A 14,681-nucleotide genomic window follows, 5' to 3' on the forward strand; every position below is an offset into this window, starting at 1 on the left:
AACAGGAGGTAGAAAGAGTGTAAGAGTCAGAGGGGATGGAAGACACCAAGACAACAAGCCCTCTAAATAAACGTGAGTAAAACTCATATGAACTCACAGAGATTGAAACAACACTCATAGGGCTTGCACAGGTCTACACCAGGTTCTCTATGGCTTTCAGCTTGGTGTTTTTCTGGGATTCTTGAGTATGCAAAGAAATGAGTCTTTGACTTCTATGCCTTCTCTTGGGTTCTTTTACTTCTGCTGGCTTGTTGTGTGCAACTTCGATGTGATAATTTTGTTTTATCTTATTATATTTTATTTTGTTATATTTTCATTGGGGAGTGAAGTTCAATACAGGGTTTCTCTATGTAACCAGCCCTAGCTATCCTGAAACTGGTTCTGTAGACCAGGCTGGCCTCAAACTCAGAGATCTGCCTGCCTCTGCCTCCCGAGTGCTAGGATTAAAGGCGTGTGCCTGGCTATATTTTCATATTAAAATAGACAGACAGACAGATAAAAAACACATTGAATTTTAAGTTTCCAAACCTACAGAAACGTTGTTTTTTTCCTCAAAAGTACACTAATTAATACCTTTTTGCCTAGTGTCATTTTCATTACATAAAAAAGGGAAAAGAAAAAGAAAAAAAACCTACAAACCTTATATTCTAGAGTATTCAAAATACTGATGCCCCAGAAAACCATACCTCTGCCAGCTTATATGGTAAAATAAGTTTTTCTCCCACTGTCACCGTCTTCCTTGTAACTAATGCTTCAAAGAGCATCTCTTCTTTAACCTATAAAGTAGAAAGGTAAATTCAATATGCAAGATTTATGATGGAGACTCAATTATTACACTGAAAAGCTAACTAGAGAAAAATTTTAATGAAAGGAATATAGAGTGAATATAAAGAAATGCAAAGAAACATACACAATCTTAATAATGGCTAAAGGGGAATTTAAGCATACAAATAACAATAATTCCTCCACCTAAAATAGAAGAAAAAAGCAACAAATAGTTTATTTTCAAAGTATGCTTCCAAGTGGAAAGTTTAACTCTAGAGAGCTTGCCTAGCATATGAAAGGTCATGGGTTCTCACCAGTGTCTCACACACACATCTGGGAATAGAGACACAAATCTAAATCTGGCACACTCGTTCTCTAGATTTTACAATCTAAAGATAAGGCCATGGACAAAGGATGAAAGCACTCCTGGAATCTAAGACTCCTGAAGAATACTTTTGTTCTACATTTATTTTTATACATGCATATTAAACTTTCAGATAAAGGTACTACTTTGCTTTTACTCCCATCCCAGAAGTAAATAATATTATATTTATTTGTAACACGGTCTCACTCTGTAGCCCAGGCTGGCTTCAAACTCACGGTGAACCTTCTCCTCAACCTTGTGAGTACTGAGGTTCCAGGCATACACCATCAACACCTGACTGAATTATTTTCTTTTCAAAAGAAAAAACGGAGACTAATAAATGGCTCTGTGGTTAAAAACACTTGCTCTTGCAGAGAACCTTGCTTCAGTTCTGAACACCCATATGTAATTCCAGTTCCAGAGAAAGTTACATCCTCTTGTAAACCTTCGTGGGCACCAGGCACACACATGAATACACACACACACATACACACATACACACATACATACACACATACATACACACATACATACATACATACATACATACATACACATACATGTAAGCAAAACACTAATACACATAAAAGGATTTTCAATACAAATAAAACTGTTATATGCATCTGTATGTGTGCTCTGTGTGTGTGTGTGTGTGTGCACTGTGAAAAGCAGGTCAATGTCAGGTATTTGTTTATTTCTGTAGATCTTCTTTTGTTTTCTAAAACAAGATCTCTCTGTGTAGCCCTGGTTGTCCTAAAACTGACTATGTAGACCAAGCTGACCTTGAACTCTGCCTCTTACTTCTGCATGCTGGGATTTAATGCATGGTCGCCGTGCCTGATTCCACTTACTTTTTCAGGCAGGGTCTGTCAAGGGAACCAGACCTCACTGACTGGTTATACTGACTGACCTTTCTTGGCATCCCCCCTCTCTCACTCTCCCCTCCCAGTAATTGAATTACAGATGCACAAGACCAGTTTTTGAGTGTGTAGATCCAAACTCAGATAAAACAGACATTCCAAATCCCTGAATTTCTTTTAAATTCCCTGAACATCTCTTAACTAACCTCTGACAAAAGAATACTAATTAAGAATAGAATCCCTGTTATTTATGTCTGAGTTTAAAATAGGACTCCAGGCACAATGTCCTAATTTATCATAATACTAAATGTTTGATTAAAATATCTGAAATGCTTGATTGAAATCTAGTCTATGACCTTCAAAATTATAATCTTCAGAGCTGGGCGGTGGTGGCGCACGCCTTTAATCCCAGCACTTGGGAGGCAGAGGCAGGCGGATCTCTGTGAGTTCAAGACCAGCCTGGTCTACAAGAGCTAGTTCCAGGACAGGCTCCAAAACCACAGAGAAACCCTGTCTCGAAAAACCAAAAAAAGGAAAAAATTACAATCTTCGGATACAATGATCTACATCTTGTAGAAATTTATTTCATCTTATTCTGTCATAATATCATTCCATTGAGGTTAAAGCAATGATCAGTCATATATAAAGAAAAAATAATCACTGCAGTTAGATATGAAAAAGAGGTTATCCAATGCTCTCAACTGGCACTATAGCTTTATAATGGACACATACTGGGAAATAACTTTTTCTGTAAAATCTCACCTAAATTATGCCAAAGAGAAGTAAATGGTTCTACATACAATGAATTAGTTTAGGCTTTCTTTCTTTTCTTTCTTTCTTTCTTTCTTTCTTTCTTTCTTTCTTTCTGTATAAGGCATTCTGCCTGCATGTATACCTACACACCAGAAGAGAGCACCATATGTCATTATGGATGATTGTGAGCCATCATGTGGTTAAATTCACTGAGACCTGCCTGCCTCTGCCTCCAAAGTGTTGGAACTAAAGACATGAGGCACTACACCTGGCTTAAAAGGATGTATCTCAAATGCATTACCAAGTAAAATAAGTTCATCTAGAAATAAAATTAACTCTATAATTACAATTATATTGCATGTGAAAATGAAAATTAGGGTGAAGAGGAGTTTTAGAGCAGTGTAAGAGTTCTGTATAAGACTGTAACCATGAACACATGACTTCATCCATTTGTCAAAACCCATTCAGCACAAAAAGTGAAGACACACTATCACTTTGGGAGGAGCAATAGAACAGAGTCTGGTGGCCCTGCAGCGGTGGCACGCGCCTTTAATCCCAGCACTTGGGAGGCAGGGGCAGGCAGATCTCTGTGAGTTCAGGGCCAGCCTGGTCTACAAGAGCTAGTTCCAGGACAGGCTCCAAAAGCTACTGAGAAACCCTGTCTCGAAAAACAAAAACAAAACAAAAAAAAAAAAAACCCCACAAATCCTGTTTCAGGAAAGAAAGAAGGAAGGAGAGAGGAGGTGTGGGAGGGGGAAGGAAAGGAGGGAAGAAAGGAGAAACCTCAAGTTAGAAAGAGCAACATTAACATAACCCCTAAACAATATAGAGTGGAAATATTCATCCTTGTCAACAAACTGAAGGAATGCATGTGTTAAGGGGAAGTGAAGGCAAGGGAGAAAACATTAGACCTAATGATCTTGGCACACTCACAAGTAAAGTAAGGCAGGAATCCAGGAGGAATTTCAACTTCTGAAAACACTATCTTAAAATAGTATCAAATGAAATCATTTTAACCAAGTATATCCATTTATAAGTATAAAGGACATATAAATTAAAAATAAGAAGTTACCAATTATCTAAAATGAAAACCAAGAATGAATGACTCACTTCTAATAATTCTGAGACAATAGGCAGTACTTCAGGATTACAGATGTCAATAGAGTCATCCCGATAGGTCTTCTTTTTATAGGAGATATTACCCAAATGTAGTATTGCTGAGAGCAGAGAGAAAATCCTATGAAAATAAAAGCACAGATTAAAGTTTGCTAAATACATTATCAAAGCTCATTTTACTCCAAATCCAAAACAAATTCCCCAGTACAAATTATGAAGTATTTTCATCTTCACAAAAGAATGGTAATTTTAACTAAACTTTAACGACTATGTCAGTTAATAAATTATTAACAGGAGCTGGAGAGATGGCTCAGTGGTTAAGAGCATTGCCTGCTCTTCCAAAGGTCCTGAGTTCAATTCCCAGCAACCACATGGTGGCTCACAACCATCTGTAAAGAGGTCTGGCGCCCTCTTCTGGCCTTCAGGCATACTTGCAGACAGACTATTGTATACATAATAAATAAATATTTAAATAAATAAATAAATTATTAACATGTAACATGGCATAAAACAAATTTAAAAACGAACTCTCCACTTGTACACTATATCCCATTGGCTCCAGTTGATTCAGGAGTTGTAATGTCTTCATTTCCTACCTCATACTTGGATCTTGAAGAACTTTTTTTTAAATCAAAATACTGCTTATTTCTCTTCTTTTAAATAAATCACCCTAGATTCAACACGTTCTCTTTCTCTTTACAAAAAAGCTTACTGAAATACTAACTCAAACTCCTTGTCGGCACTTTACTATTTGTATTCACTATCATTTAACATCTGCTTCAACTTCGTATGCCTCAGAAGTTACTAAGAACTACTTCCACTTAGCTGAGAAAAAAAAAATCATGCCCTAACTTATCTGCTATTTGAGACATTTAACACAGCTGAACATTCTACTACTTAGTGGTTATTAAGTGGTTGTTGTAGAATCATGAGAATCTGAGTTTGAAACAGAGCACCCACATAACAAACCAGGCTTCCTGGAAATGCCCATAACTCCAGGTCCCAAAAATCCCAATGCCCTCTTCTAGTCTCCTTGCACACCCACATACGCAAACATGTGCACTTGGACTCACAAAGAAGCATACACATGAATGAATGTGTACACACACCTTTTTAAAGCCCTTAAGAGGAGCTGGAAAGATGGTTAGTTCATCAGTCAAGACTGCCAACTACTCTTGAAGAAGACACAAATTCAGTTCCAGCACTCACATCGCATGGCCAGATGTCTAACAAAAGCCTGCAACTCCAGCTCCAGGGCATCAGTCACCCTCTTCTGGCCTCCATGAACACTGCACTCATGAGTACAAACCCACACATAGGCATATACATGTGATTAAAAATAAAATATTTTTAAATATCCTAAATGCATGTATCCATATGCCTATTGATTTACTACTTCCTTAGAATAAATCTAACCTATTCTTAAAACTTATCCATGTGTCTTCTTAAATTTAAATTAAATATTTATAATTAAATTATAACTAAAAATTTGTAGGTTGAAATTTGGCTTTGCAAAATTAGAAAATATTCTAATTAAAATAAAGTTCTTCAAAACCAAATATACTTTTTAAAATATTTATTTACTTATTATGTACACAATATTCTGTCTGCATATATGCCTGCAGGCCAGAAGAGGACACCAGAACTCATCCCAGATGGTTATGAGCCACCATGTGGTTGCTGGGAATTGAACTCAGAACCTTTGGAAGAGCAGGCAATACTGTTAACCACTGAGCCATCGCTCCAGCCCAGAACCAAATATACTTAAAGTATATTTTTAAGTAATTTAAGTGTTAAATAATTTAAGTGTTATTTTTCAAGTAATTTAAAATTAGAAAATACAAGTCAATCCCAAAGGAATAATTGATAAAAGTATTCTAAGATATAAAAAAAGCTCAGAATCTCTTAAACATCATAAAATCTAGAAGTCAAAAATTAACACAAATGTATGACCCAGTTTTCATCTGTTTCAAAAATTGGCACATTAATGTTCTCAAAAATACGTCATACAACTCTTATGCAATAATACCTTAAAAATAACCTAATGTGATAAGTCAGAATTTAAAAGATTTTAAAATATAAACAGGAGTCATGATTTTTTTCTGTCTGTTTTTTGAGAACGGAGTCTCTCTATAATACCCTGTTTGTCCAGGAAGTAACTATGTAGACCAGGCTGGCCTGAAACTCACAGAGATCAACCTCCCTCCGCCTCCAGTACGCTGAGATTAAAAGTCTATGCTACCATGCCACTTGGAATCTTGAGTCTTAAAATGTTTATAATTTTACATTAGAAGATAACACAAATGGTATCTTAAAATATAGAGTGCAGAAAAAGCATAACGGACAAATTTTTTCATTTAATAAAGGCAGGACATTAACAGTTCTTAAAATAGATTTTGTTGTGTATGGTACCAAATTCCAGCACTCATTAGTCTAAGAAAGGAAGATCAGAGAGTCCAAGGTAGGTAGGCCTGAGCTACATAGCATATGCCTATCTATTATAAAAAATTAAAAAAAAAAAACTTTCAACACTGCCAAAATTTAAGGATGGCTACACAGTTATGGAAAACAATTTTAAAGCATATCACAGGAAATAGGAAAGAATGCTACTATTTATTAGCTGAGATAACTGTGGGCACAAGAAAGGAAAGTAGCAGTACACACAATATAGTCTCTATCCAAAACAACACAATATTCTGAATGAGTGGAAAAAAGATAAAAATAATTTCAGATGATAAATTATTTAATGTTCAAAGTACTATGCAATAAAAACTTATAAATATGACCCATAGAGTTAAACTTTTTTCTGTGAAGGAATATTTGAAAAGAAGATAAAAGACAGGGAAGGCTCACACTAAAATTTACTGCTTCCTAAAGTTTACAATATGGGATCCTGTCATACCGAATAATCGTTTTAACACATAAAAAATAAGCACTATATTGCCAAAACTTCCATTTCACTGGTATTTAATATAGAGAGTACACTTCACTCAAAATTATCATGACAAGAAATGTTTGAGGTTTGGAATTTCTCAGACTGTAGAATAGGTCCATGACTTTGTTTTGTACTCCTAATCTAAAAATCCCAAATGCTCCAAAGTCTGAAGAAGTTTGAGCACTGTGTGAATATTCAAGATATTTTAAATTTCAGATCATTTCAGAATTCATCTTTTTTTGTTGTTGTTTTGTTTTTTTCTCTGTATTGCCTTGGCTGTCCTGGAACTCAATCTGTTGACCAGGTTGGCCTTGAACTCAGAGATCCACCTACCTTTGCTTCCTGTGTGCTAGGATTAAAAGCATGTGCCACCACTACCAAGCCAGAATTCAGCTTTTAGCATTAGGGTAACCTACTGAGGACATATTCTCATACTTCATTCAGTTTATATGTCATCCATTCAGGATCACATGCAGTACGTAAGTGACCCTGAGGGAAGAGATTAACAGAAACCTAGGGAGGTTTTCTCCTATATTTGACCTTCAGTGTATTGCAGTAAGTATGTTTGCACATTTATAGATTGTATTGTTTGGTTTTAACTAACTTCTCATAAAAGGAATCCAGAAGAGAATTTTATAATTCAAGAAGCATACCAATACACAGAAAAATAGGTCAGGCTAATATTCTCCTTATTGAAACTCATGACTCAAGAGATTATTCATTCATTACACAACCAAATATGACATATCTTCAACATGAATCCCACAGACACTTCAAAATCAATTATAAAAACAGCTAGATTCAAAAGTGTGCGTTCATAGTTTGAGTTACCTCAGAGGCTAAGGCAGGCCCTTACACCAGTCTGAACAATACATGATATCAAGACCCTGCCTCCAAAACTGAACAGACAAAAGTTATGAAAAAAATATTCCTGCTGGGCAATGGTTGTGCACTTCTTTAATTTCAGCACTCAGAGGCGGAGGCAGGTGAATCTCTGAGTTCAAGGCCAGCCTGGTCTACAGAGTGAGTTCCAGAACAGCTAAGGCTACACAAAGAAACCCTGTCCTGAAAAACAAAAAAGAAAGGGAGGGAGGGAGGGAGGGGGGGAGGGAGGGAGGGAGGGGGGGGAGGGAGGGAGGGAGGGGGAGGGGGGAAAGGAGGGAGGGAGGGAAGGAAAGGAAAAGAAAAGAAAAAAAAAGAAAGGAAAATAAAGGAAAGGAAAAGAAAAGAAAAAAATATTCCTACAGCAGTCAGATGGTGGTGGTGCACACCTTTAATCCCAGTACTCAGGAGGTAGAGGCAGGTGGATCTCTGTGAGATTGTGGCCAGCCTGATCTACAGAGTGAGCTCAGTTCATCCAGGACTACATGGAGGAACCATGTATCTAAAACAACAACAACAAAAAAACATTCCTCTAGGAAGAGACAAGGTTGTATCTTTTAGTTTCTAGAAACACAAATTACTTCATTTTCTAAAACAAATGTTTTTGGTTTATGTATGTTGCTGATCTGTTAATACATGTATGAGGGTGAACACGTAGAGGGTACATGCATGTGAGTCAATGCATGTAGAGGCCCAAGTTAAACATCAGCTATCTTTTATCTAAATTTTAATTTCAACTTTTTATTATTTTATGTGTATGAGTATTTTACAAGCATGTCTATGCAACATTCATGTGGTGCCTGCAAAGGCCAAAAGAGGGCAGCAGATCCCCTGGAACTGGAGTTACAAATGATGGTGAGGAGCCCTACCTATGGGTATTGGGAATTAAACCAGCTCATCTGGAGGAGCAGCCAATATTATTTACTCTGAGCCATCACTCCAGTTCACAGATGTCCTTTCTTATTCTCTGCACCTTGAGGCATATATTGAGGTAAAGTCTATTGGTGAACCAGAGCTTGTCATGTTTTCCATCTTGGCTACAAAGATTTCCTATCTTTGTTTCCTATTCACTGGGATTATAGGGAGGTCATCATGCTCACCAGGTTTTCCTGATGTGGGTTCTGAGGATCTGAACTCTAGCCCTCATTTTTGGACAGCAAGCATTTCATCCGATTAGCCATCTTCATCAGCCCTATTAACATTTTTTTATGTTTCCATTTTGTTTATATTAACATGTATAGAGGTTTTGTGGTTAGTTTGGTTTGCTTTTTGTTTGTTTGTTTGTTGACAATATTGCTGTTAGGGATTGAGTCTATAGTCTTATGTATACAAAACAAGTATTCTACCACAGAGCTACATCCACAGATCAAAATTTTTAACAGAGCAACACACATGTAAATATGCATGGAATGTTGTAGTTTACATAAAGACTAGAAAAAATAGAAGTCTATTTTTTCTTCATGGATATGGCTGCAGGTAGGTTCCATGCTTATGCAAGCAACACAAATTCTATTCAGTGGGTTACAGAAAAAAGAAAAGGAATAGGAGAAAGCTGAAGATAGATGGGATAAAGATATACTGTACATATGTATGAAATTGCCAAAGAAGAAAAATGTCTTTAAAATAACTAAGAGAAATTTCTCAAAGACACATCATGCTTTCTTTTATACTTGAAATACAAAACTATAGTAAATGAATAAAAACTTTAAAACTCACTGTCTCCGTGTCTTGGGGAGAAATCCTACCATTTCCATGGCCAATTGTAAGCGTTCAAAATCATGCCTCAAATCTTCTCCCTCCACTGTGAAGCAATCCTACTTAAGAGAAGGGAGAAAATATATTAAGATTACCTGTTTAAAAACAATGTGAGCCATTCATTAATTTAAGCAGGTTCCTGTGTAAATGATTAGAACTAGTAGAATATTTACACACAGTCAGGCTCATTAAGCCTCTTATATAAGTACAGATAAGCAAAGTAAATACATCTACCAAATATTAAATAGTACCTTTTTTTCTACCATTAGCAATCACCAACACAGGATGTCAAAATGGTGGAGAATTAGTAGCATTTATAAAATATATGGATACCAAGTTTGATTTTAAATAGCACTAAAGAGTTTTTTAGAGATTTAAAACATAAAAGAGAGCTCAAGTCCATACACAGTTAATTTATTCAAATTTTTAACAGGTGTCTATCTTATGTAAAGCCTTGAATTAAAAGCATACAAATACACAAACAAAAAAAGATAATAGACAGTAAGCAGTTGAGAAGTGAAACCTGGATTTATATAATACAAACCAGTTGGTGTTAACAAACAGTAGGTATATGAAGAAAAGATAGAGTGGCAAAAACAAATAAATACATACATCATAGTGATCAACCGAAATAAACAAATTATGCCAAAATTGAAGAATACACATCATGAGCAGGGTGGTGCATGCCTTTAATCCCAGCACTCAGGAGGCAAAGGCAGGAGGATCTCTGTGAGTTCAAGGCCAGCCTAGTCTACAAGAGCTAGTCTCAGGACAGGCTCCAAAATGACAGCGAAACCCTGTCTTGAAAAACTAAAAAAGAAAAAAATACATGTCACATGAATCAATAAAAATACTTATTGAAGGGCTAGAAAGATCACTTAGCACTTAAGAATACTTGCTGCTCTCAAGAAGACCCAAGTTAATTCCTAGTTGACGTCAGATGTCAAATAATCACCTATGACTCCAGCTCCAAGGTATCTGATGTCCCTTTCTGGCCTTAACAGGCAAAGACAAATACATGGTGGAGGAGACAATGCCTGCCAAAACAGACACCTTAAACCACTAAGTAAAACTCCCAGTGCCAGAAATGAGTTACATCTGTTGAGCTGGCCAAAGGGGTCTCATAGAACCTCGTCCCAAACATCACAGGCAATCTGCCAAGGCTATTGGTTACCCTTTACAACTTGATGGCAAGACACTATTGCTGAAGACACCACTTACTTAATATCATCACACATAGAAAAATCAAGCTGGTGTCCCAATAGAAGCTTTATCCTTACTGACTAGAGTTCATGGTACTAGAAGGTACCTTGAACATTACACGAAGAAAAAGTAATCAATATCACCCAGCTACAAACCCTGCAATCTACAACAGTGAACTAACTACCTGCAAGATATACTGGTGCAATAGTGACACAAACATTACATGAATAACCTCTTCTTGACTGGACTTAAGACTGGAACCTGACACTGTTAAAGTGGCAAAGACTCGACAAGTTATGGGTGGGAGAGGGTGTGTGGAAGAAACCGGAGGGGAGGGAGTGGGAACTTGGATTGGAATTTTATAAAATATCTAATAAAATTTAAAAATAAAAAGTTCCTAATAAAAAAATCATTCTCTAATTCAAATAATGCTAGCAAATGTAGAAATGACATTTTTCCACAATACTCTATCAAATTCTTCAGGCATATTGTAATTGAAAAATTTAATACAAAATTTAAAGACCATTTTTGAAGGAATTTTTGGGTTTGTTTGTTTTTTGAGAATTTCACTATGGAGTAAGCTGACCTCAAATCTGCTAAGTAACACAGGCTGGTATAACTTGAGATACTCCTGCCTCAGTCTTTCTGAGGACCATATTACAGGCATGGGGTTCCTTCCATCTTTTTGAGAGTCTTGCTATGTAACCCAAAGTGCAAGAATATAAGAATGTTGAAAGGACCAAAGATCACTGGCAGGAATAAAAGAATTAAGCAAAAAAGAAAAAAATATGAGGGGGGAATAAAAAGAAAATTAAGTGACCTTCTGATGGTCTCAAAATTAGTAAGTAGATGAGCTAGTATTGGGAGCAAGCCAAACAACCTCAAATTTGTAAGCCTTACTTTAACTTTGAAAAAATGAAGACCAATCCACAGTTCCACAGACAAGTCTGAACAAGTCATCAATCATACTTTGATGTAAAATAAATTATACTTTTCTATTACAATTCTTCAAGAAACTACAAATTGAAATATCTATTTCCCAAAATACTAGATCTGAAACCAGTAACATCTTGATCATGAAATGGTAATGTAACCAAACTTTGTCTGAAAGAAAAAAAAAAAACAAGCACCCATACAATATGCTGATGCTTCACAACTCTGGCATAGGGGAATTTTACAATGAGAAAGTTGTGACTCTTTTTTTTTTTAAAGCAGCAAGTGCTCTTTTTTTTTAATATTTATTTATTTATTATGTATACAATATTCTGTCTGTGTGTATGTCTGCAGGCCATAAGAGGGCACCAGACCTCATTAGAGATGGCTGTGAGCCACCATGTGGTTGCTGGGAATTGAACTCAGGACCTTTGGAAGAGCAGGCAATGCTCTTAACCACTGAGCCACCTCTCCAGCCCGTGACTCTTTAAAGCAAAGATTAAGACATGTTATATTTATAGGAAGAATACTTAAGAACTTAATTAGTTAATATAGCTAGATGTAACTATGCTTTCACCTTTGTGTGACCAAACTATAGATGGAAAGAAAAGCCTTTTATCATTTTATACTTACAGATTTGTACTTGCATATAAAACAGTTAAACATAGTCTCTTTCTTTCTTCCTTTCTTTCTTTCTGTTTTTTTCGAGACAAGGTTTCTCTGTACCTTTGGTGCCTATCCTGGAACTAGCTCTTGTAGACCAGGCTGAACTCAAACTCACAGAGTTCCGCCTGCCTCTGCCTCTGAGTACTGGGAATAAAGGCGTACGCCACCACTGCCTGGCTAAACAGTCATTTTCTACCATATATGCCTTATAAAACTGAACTTAAAACCTCCAATAGTCTTCTTTTAAAGTTTCCATTTCTGTGAGATGTATAGATATATATACACATGAATGCAGGGGTCTTCAGAGGCCAGAAGAGGACATAGGATCCCCTGAAACTGAGATATTCAAATTCAGATAGAGGAATTTAAAGGGAACCAATTTCAGCACTGTATTATAAGGCTAAAGAGGAACAGCCTAAGATTTTCAAACAAGCAAACTTAATATATTCAGTAACCTTACAGAAATTGCCAAATGATATAGGCTCCGTAAAAAGCTAATTGGACTCCTGTGCCATCGTTAGATTGAGGAGATTCTAGGAAGTAATAGTTTCATATGGCATGCATTCACCTGTAGTGAAGCAAATGCTAAATTCATGGTCAGTTTGTAATAGAACTATTCCCAAAGACTGGATAGACTTGGTTAAAGCTGTTTTAGAGGCTGGTTCACAATTACAATGGAATATCTGGTTCAAGTGTTTTATGTGGAAAAGGTCTCTGAGTTGATTCTAAAGGGAAAACTGAGATCTTGTCAATTAGCAAAAATAGACCCAGCAGAAATTGTAGTACCTTTTACTAATGATGAAATTGATAAATTAAGGGCAGAAAGTGAACCTTGGCAAAGAGCGTGCAGTAAATTTTTGGGAGAGATTAATAACAAATATCCTAAAGCAAGAGAATTCAACTTAGAGAGAGAACTAGCTGGATTCTTCCTCTCATTGTATGGGAAACACCAATATCTGGAGCCCCTACATTCTTTATAGATGCAAATCAGGAAAGGCAGGTTACAAATCAAAATATGTAAGTGGATCAAAGCCCTTATGACTCTATGAAAAAGTCAGAATTATATGCTATCCTCATGGTCCTAGGAATTTTAAAGAACATCTCAACATAGTTACTGATTCATAATAATATGCAGAAAGGGTAGTTTTAAAAATTGAAACCGCTGAATTTATACCAGATGATACAGAATTGACTTTATTATTTATTCAGTTACAAGAATCATCCCATATACATAAGACGCATCCAATCCCATAAGGGTCTGCCAGGTCATTTAGCACAATGTAATGCAGAAATCAATCAAATATTGATTGGAAATGTGTTGAAAGCCTCAGAATTTCATTTAAAAAAACCTTGCCAATAGCAAATATTGAAAGAAAGACTTTCCCATCAAGACAAGGAAATTATAGGCAATGTCCTACCTGTTCTTTATACAACCAAACAACACTACCTGCACGAAGTAAGCCAAAGGGTACTTAAAGGAATGAAATCTGGCAGATGGATGTGTTCTATTTGGTAGAATTTGGAAAACTAAAATATGAACACCACACCACTGACACCTATTCAGGCTTTCAATAAGCAATTGCTCTGAGTTCAGAAAAGGCTGACTGGATAATCACACATTTTCTAGAAGTTATGGCCACCATAGGTATACAGACAGACATGTCTCGAACATGTCTCTAAGAAAATGAAGCTGTTATTTGCTTATTATAATATAAAGCATACTAGAGGTATACCACACAATCTTACAGGCCAGGCAGTTATAGAAAGATCAAATCACACTCTAAAGGATATGTTAAATAAACAGAAAGAGATGATAAAGACGCCCAGAAATAGACTGCATAATGCTTTACTAACTGTGAATTTCCTAAATGCTAGGGAGAAGAAACAACAGTTATGGAGAAACAATTGGATAGTAGAAAAAACTACAGAATTAAATTATCCAGTATATTTTAAAGATGCACTGACCTTAAATGGAAATCAAGACATGTGCTATGTTGGGAAAGGGGCTTTGCTTTTGTGTCCAAGAAAGAAGAAAAGCTATGGATACAATCAAAATTGATAAAGATTCAATCTGAACAAGAGACACTTCATAATTAGAAGAGATGATGATAGTTCATCAAACATCATAACTTTTTAATCTAAACTAACCATAAAACTAACAAATGCTTTTCATTTGATCAGATATAACTTGCCAAAAGACAATTTCCCCAGAATTAGGGTTGGGAAAGAGTTTGTTTCTGTCTTTTCAGGAGAGCAAAGGCATCCAGCTATGGAATCCAAAGACCACTGGACAAATAAGACATCTAAAGAAAAAGGACAAATTATCCAGAAAAAAAGTACCAAGAAAAAGAATGAATTGGACTATTAGTATATCACATTTTCAATAGAATAAAATTTCATAAATCTTCTCAAATGTTTGTTACTGCTGTTCTCTACAGACATATAATGT

At 36.0% G+C, this 14,681-nt stretch overlaps 1 protein-coding gene across 4 annotated transcripts in view; it reads right to left on the bottom strand.

The window, feature by feature from the left end:
* The window catches only part of Myo9a (myosin IXA), a 199,273-nt gene that overhangs the window by 130,175 nt on the left and 54,417 nt on the right, over positions 1–14,681 (bottom strand). For all 4 annotated transcript variants that reach the window (XM_041679416.1, XM_041679418.1, XM_041679417.1 and 1 more), the window contains 3 exons: positions 9,392–9,489; positions 3,853–3,979; positions 687–776 (listed from right to left, as the gene is read on the bottom strand). In XM_041679416.1, coding sequence (XP_041535350.1) covers positions 687–776; positions 3,853–3,979; positions 9,392–9,489 — 315 coding nt within the window. The remainder of the gene's footprint in view (positions 1–686; positions 777–3,852; positions 3,980–9,391; positions 9,490–14,681) is intronic.

Source organism: Microtus oregoni, unplaced genomic scaffold, assembly GCF_018167655.1.
Source record: "Microtus oregoni isolate MIOR12 unplaced genomic scaffold, Mior012 000032F_ref0000030, whole genome shotgun sequence".
NCBI classification, from domain to species: Eukaryota; Metazoa; Chordata; class Mammalia; order Rodentia; family Cricetidae; genus Microtus; species Microtus oregoni.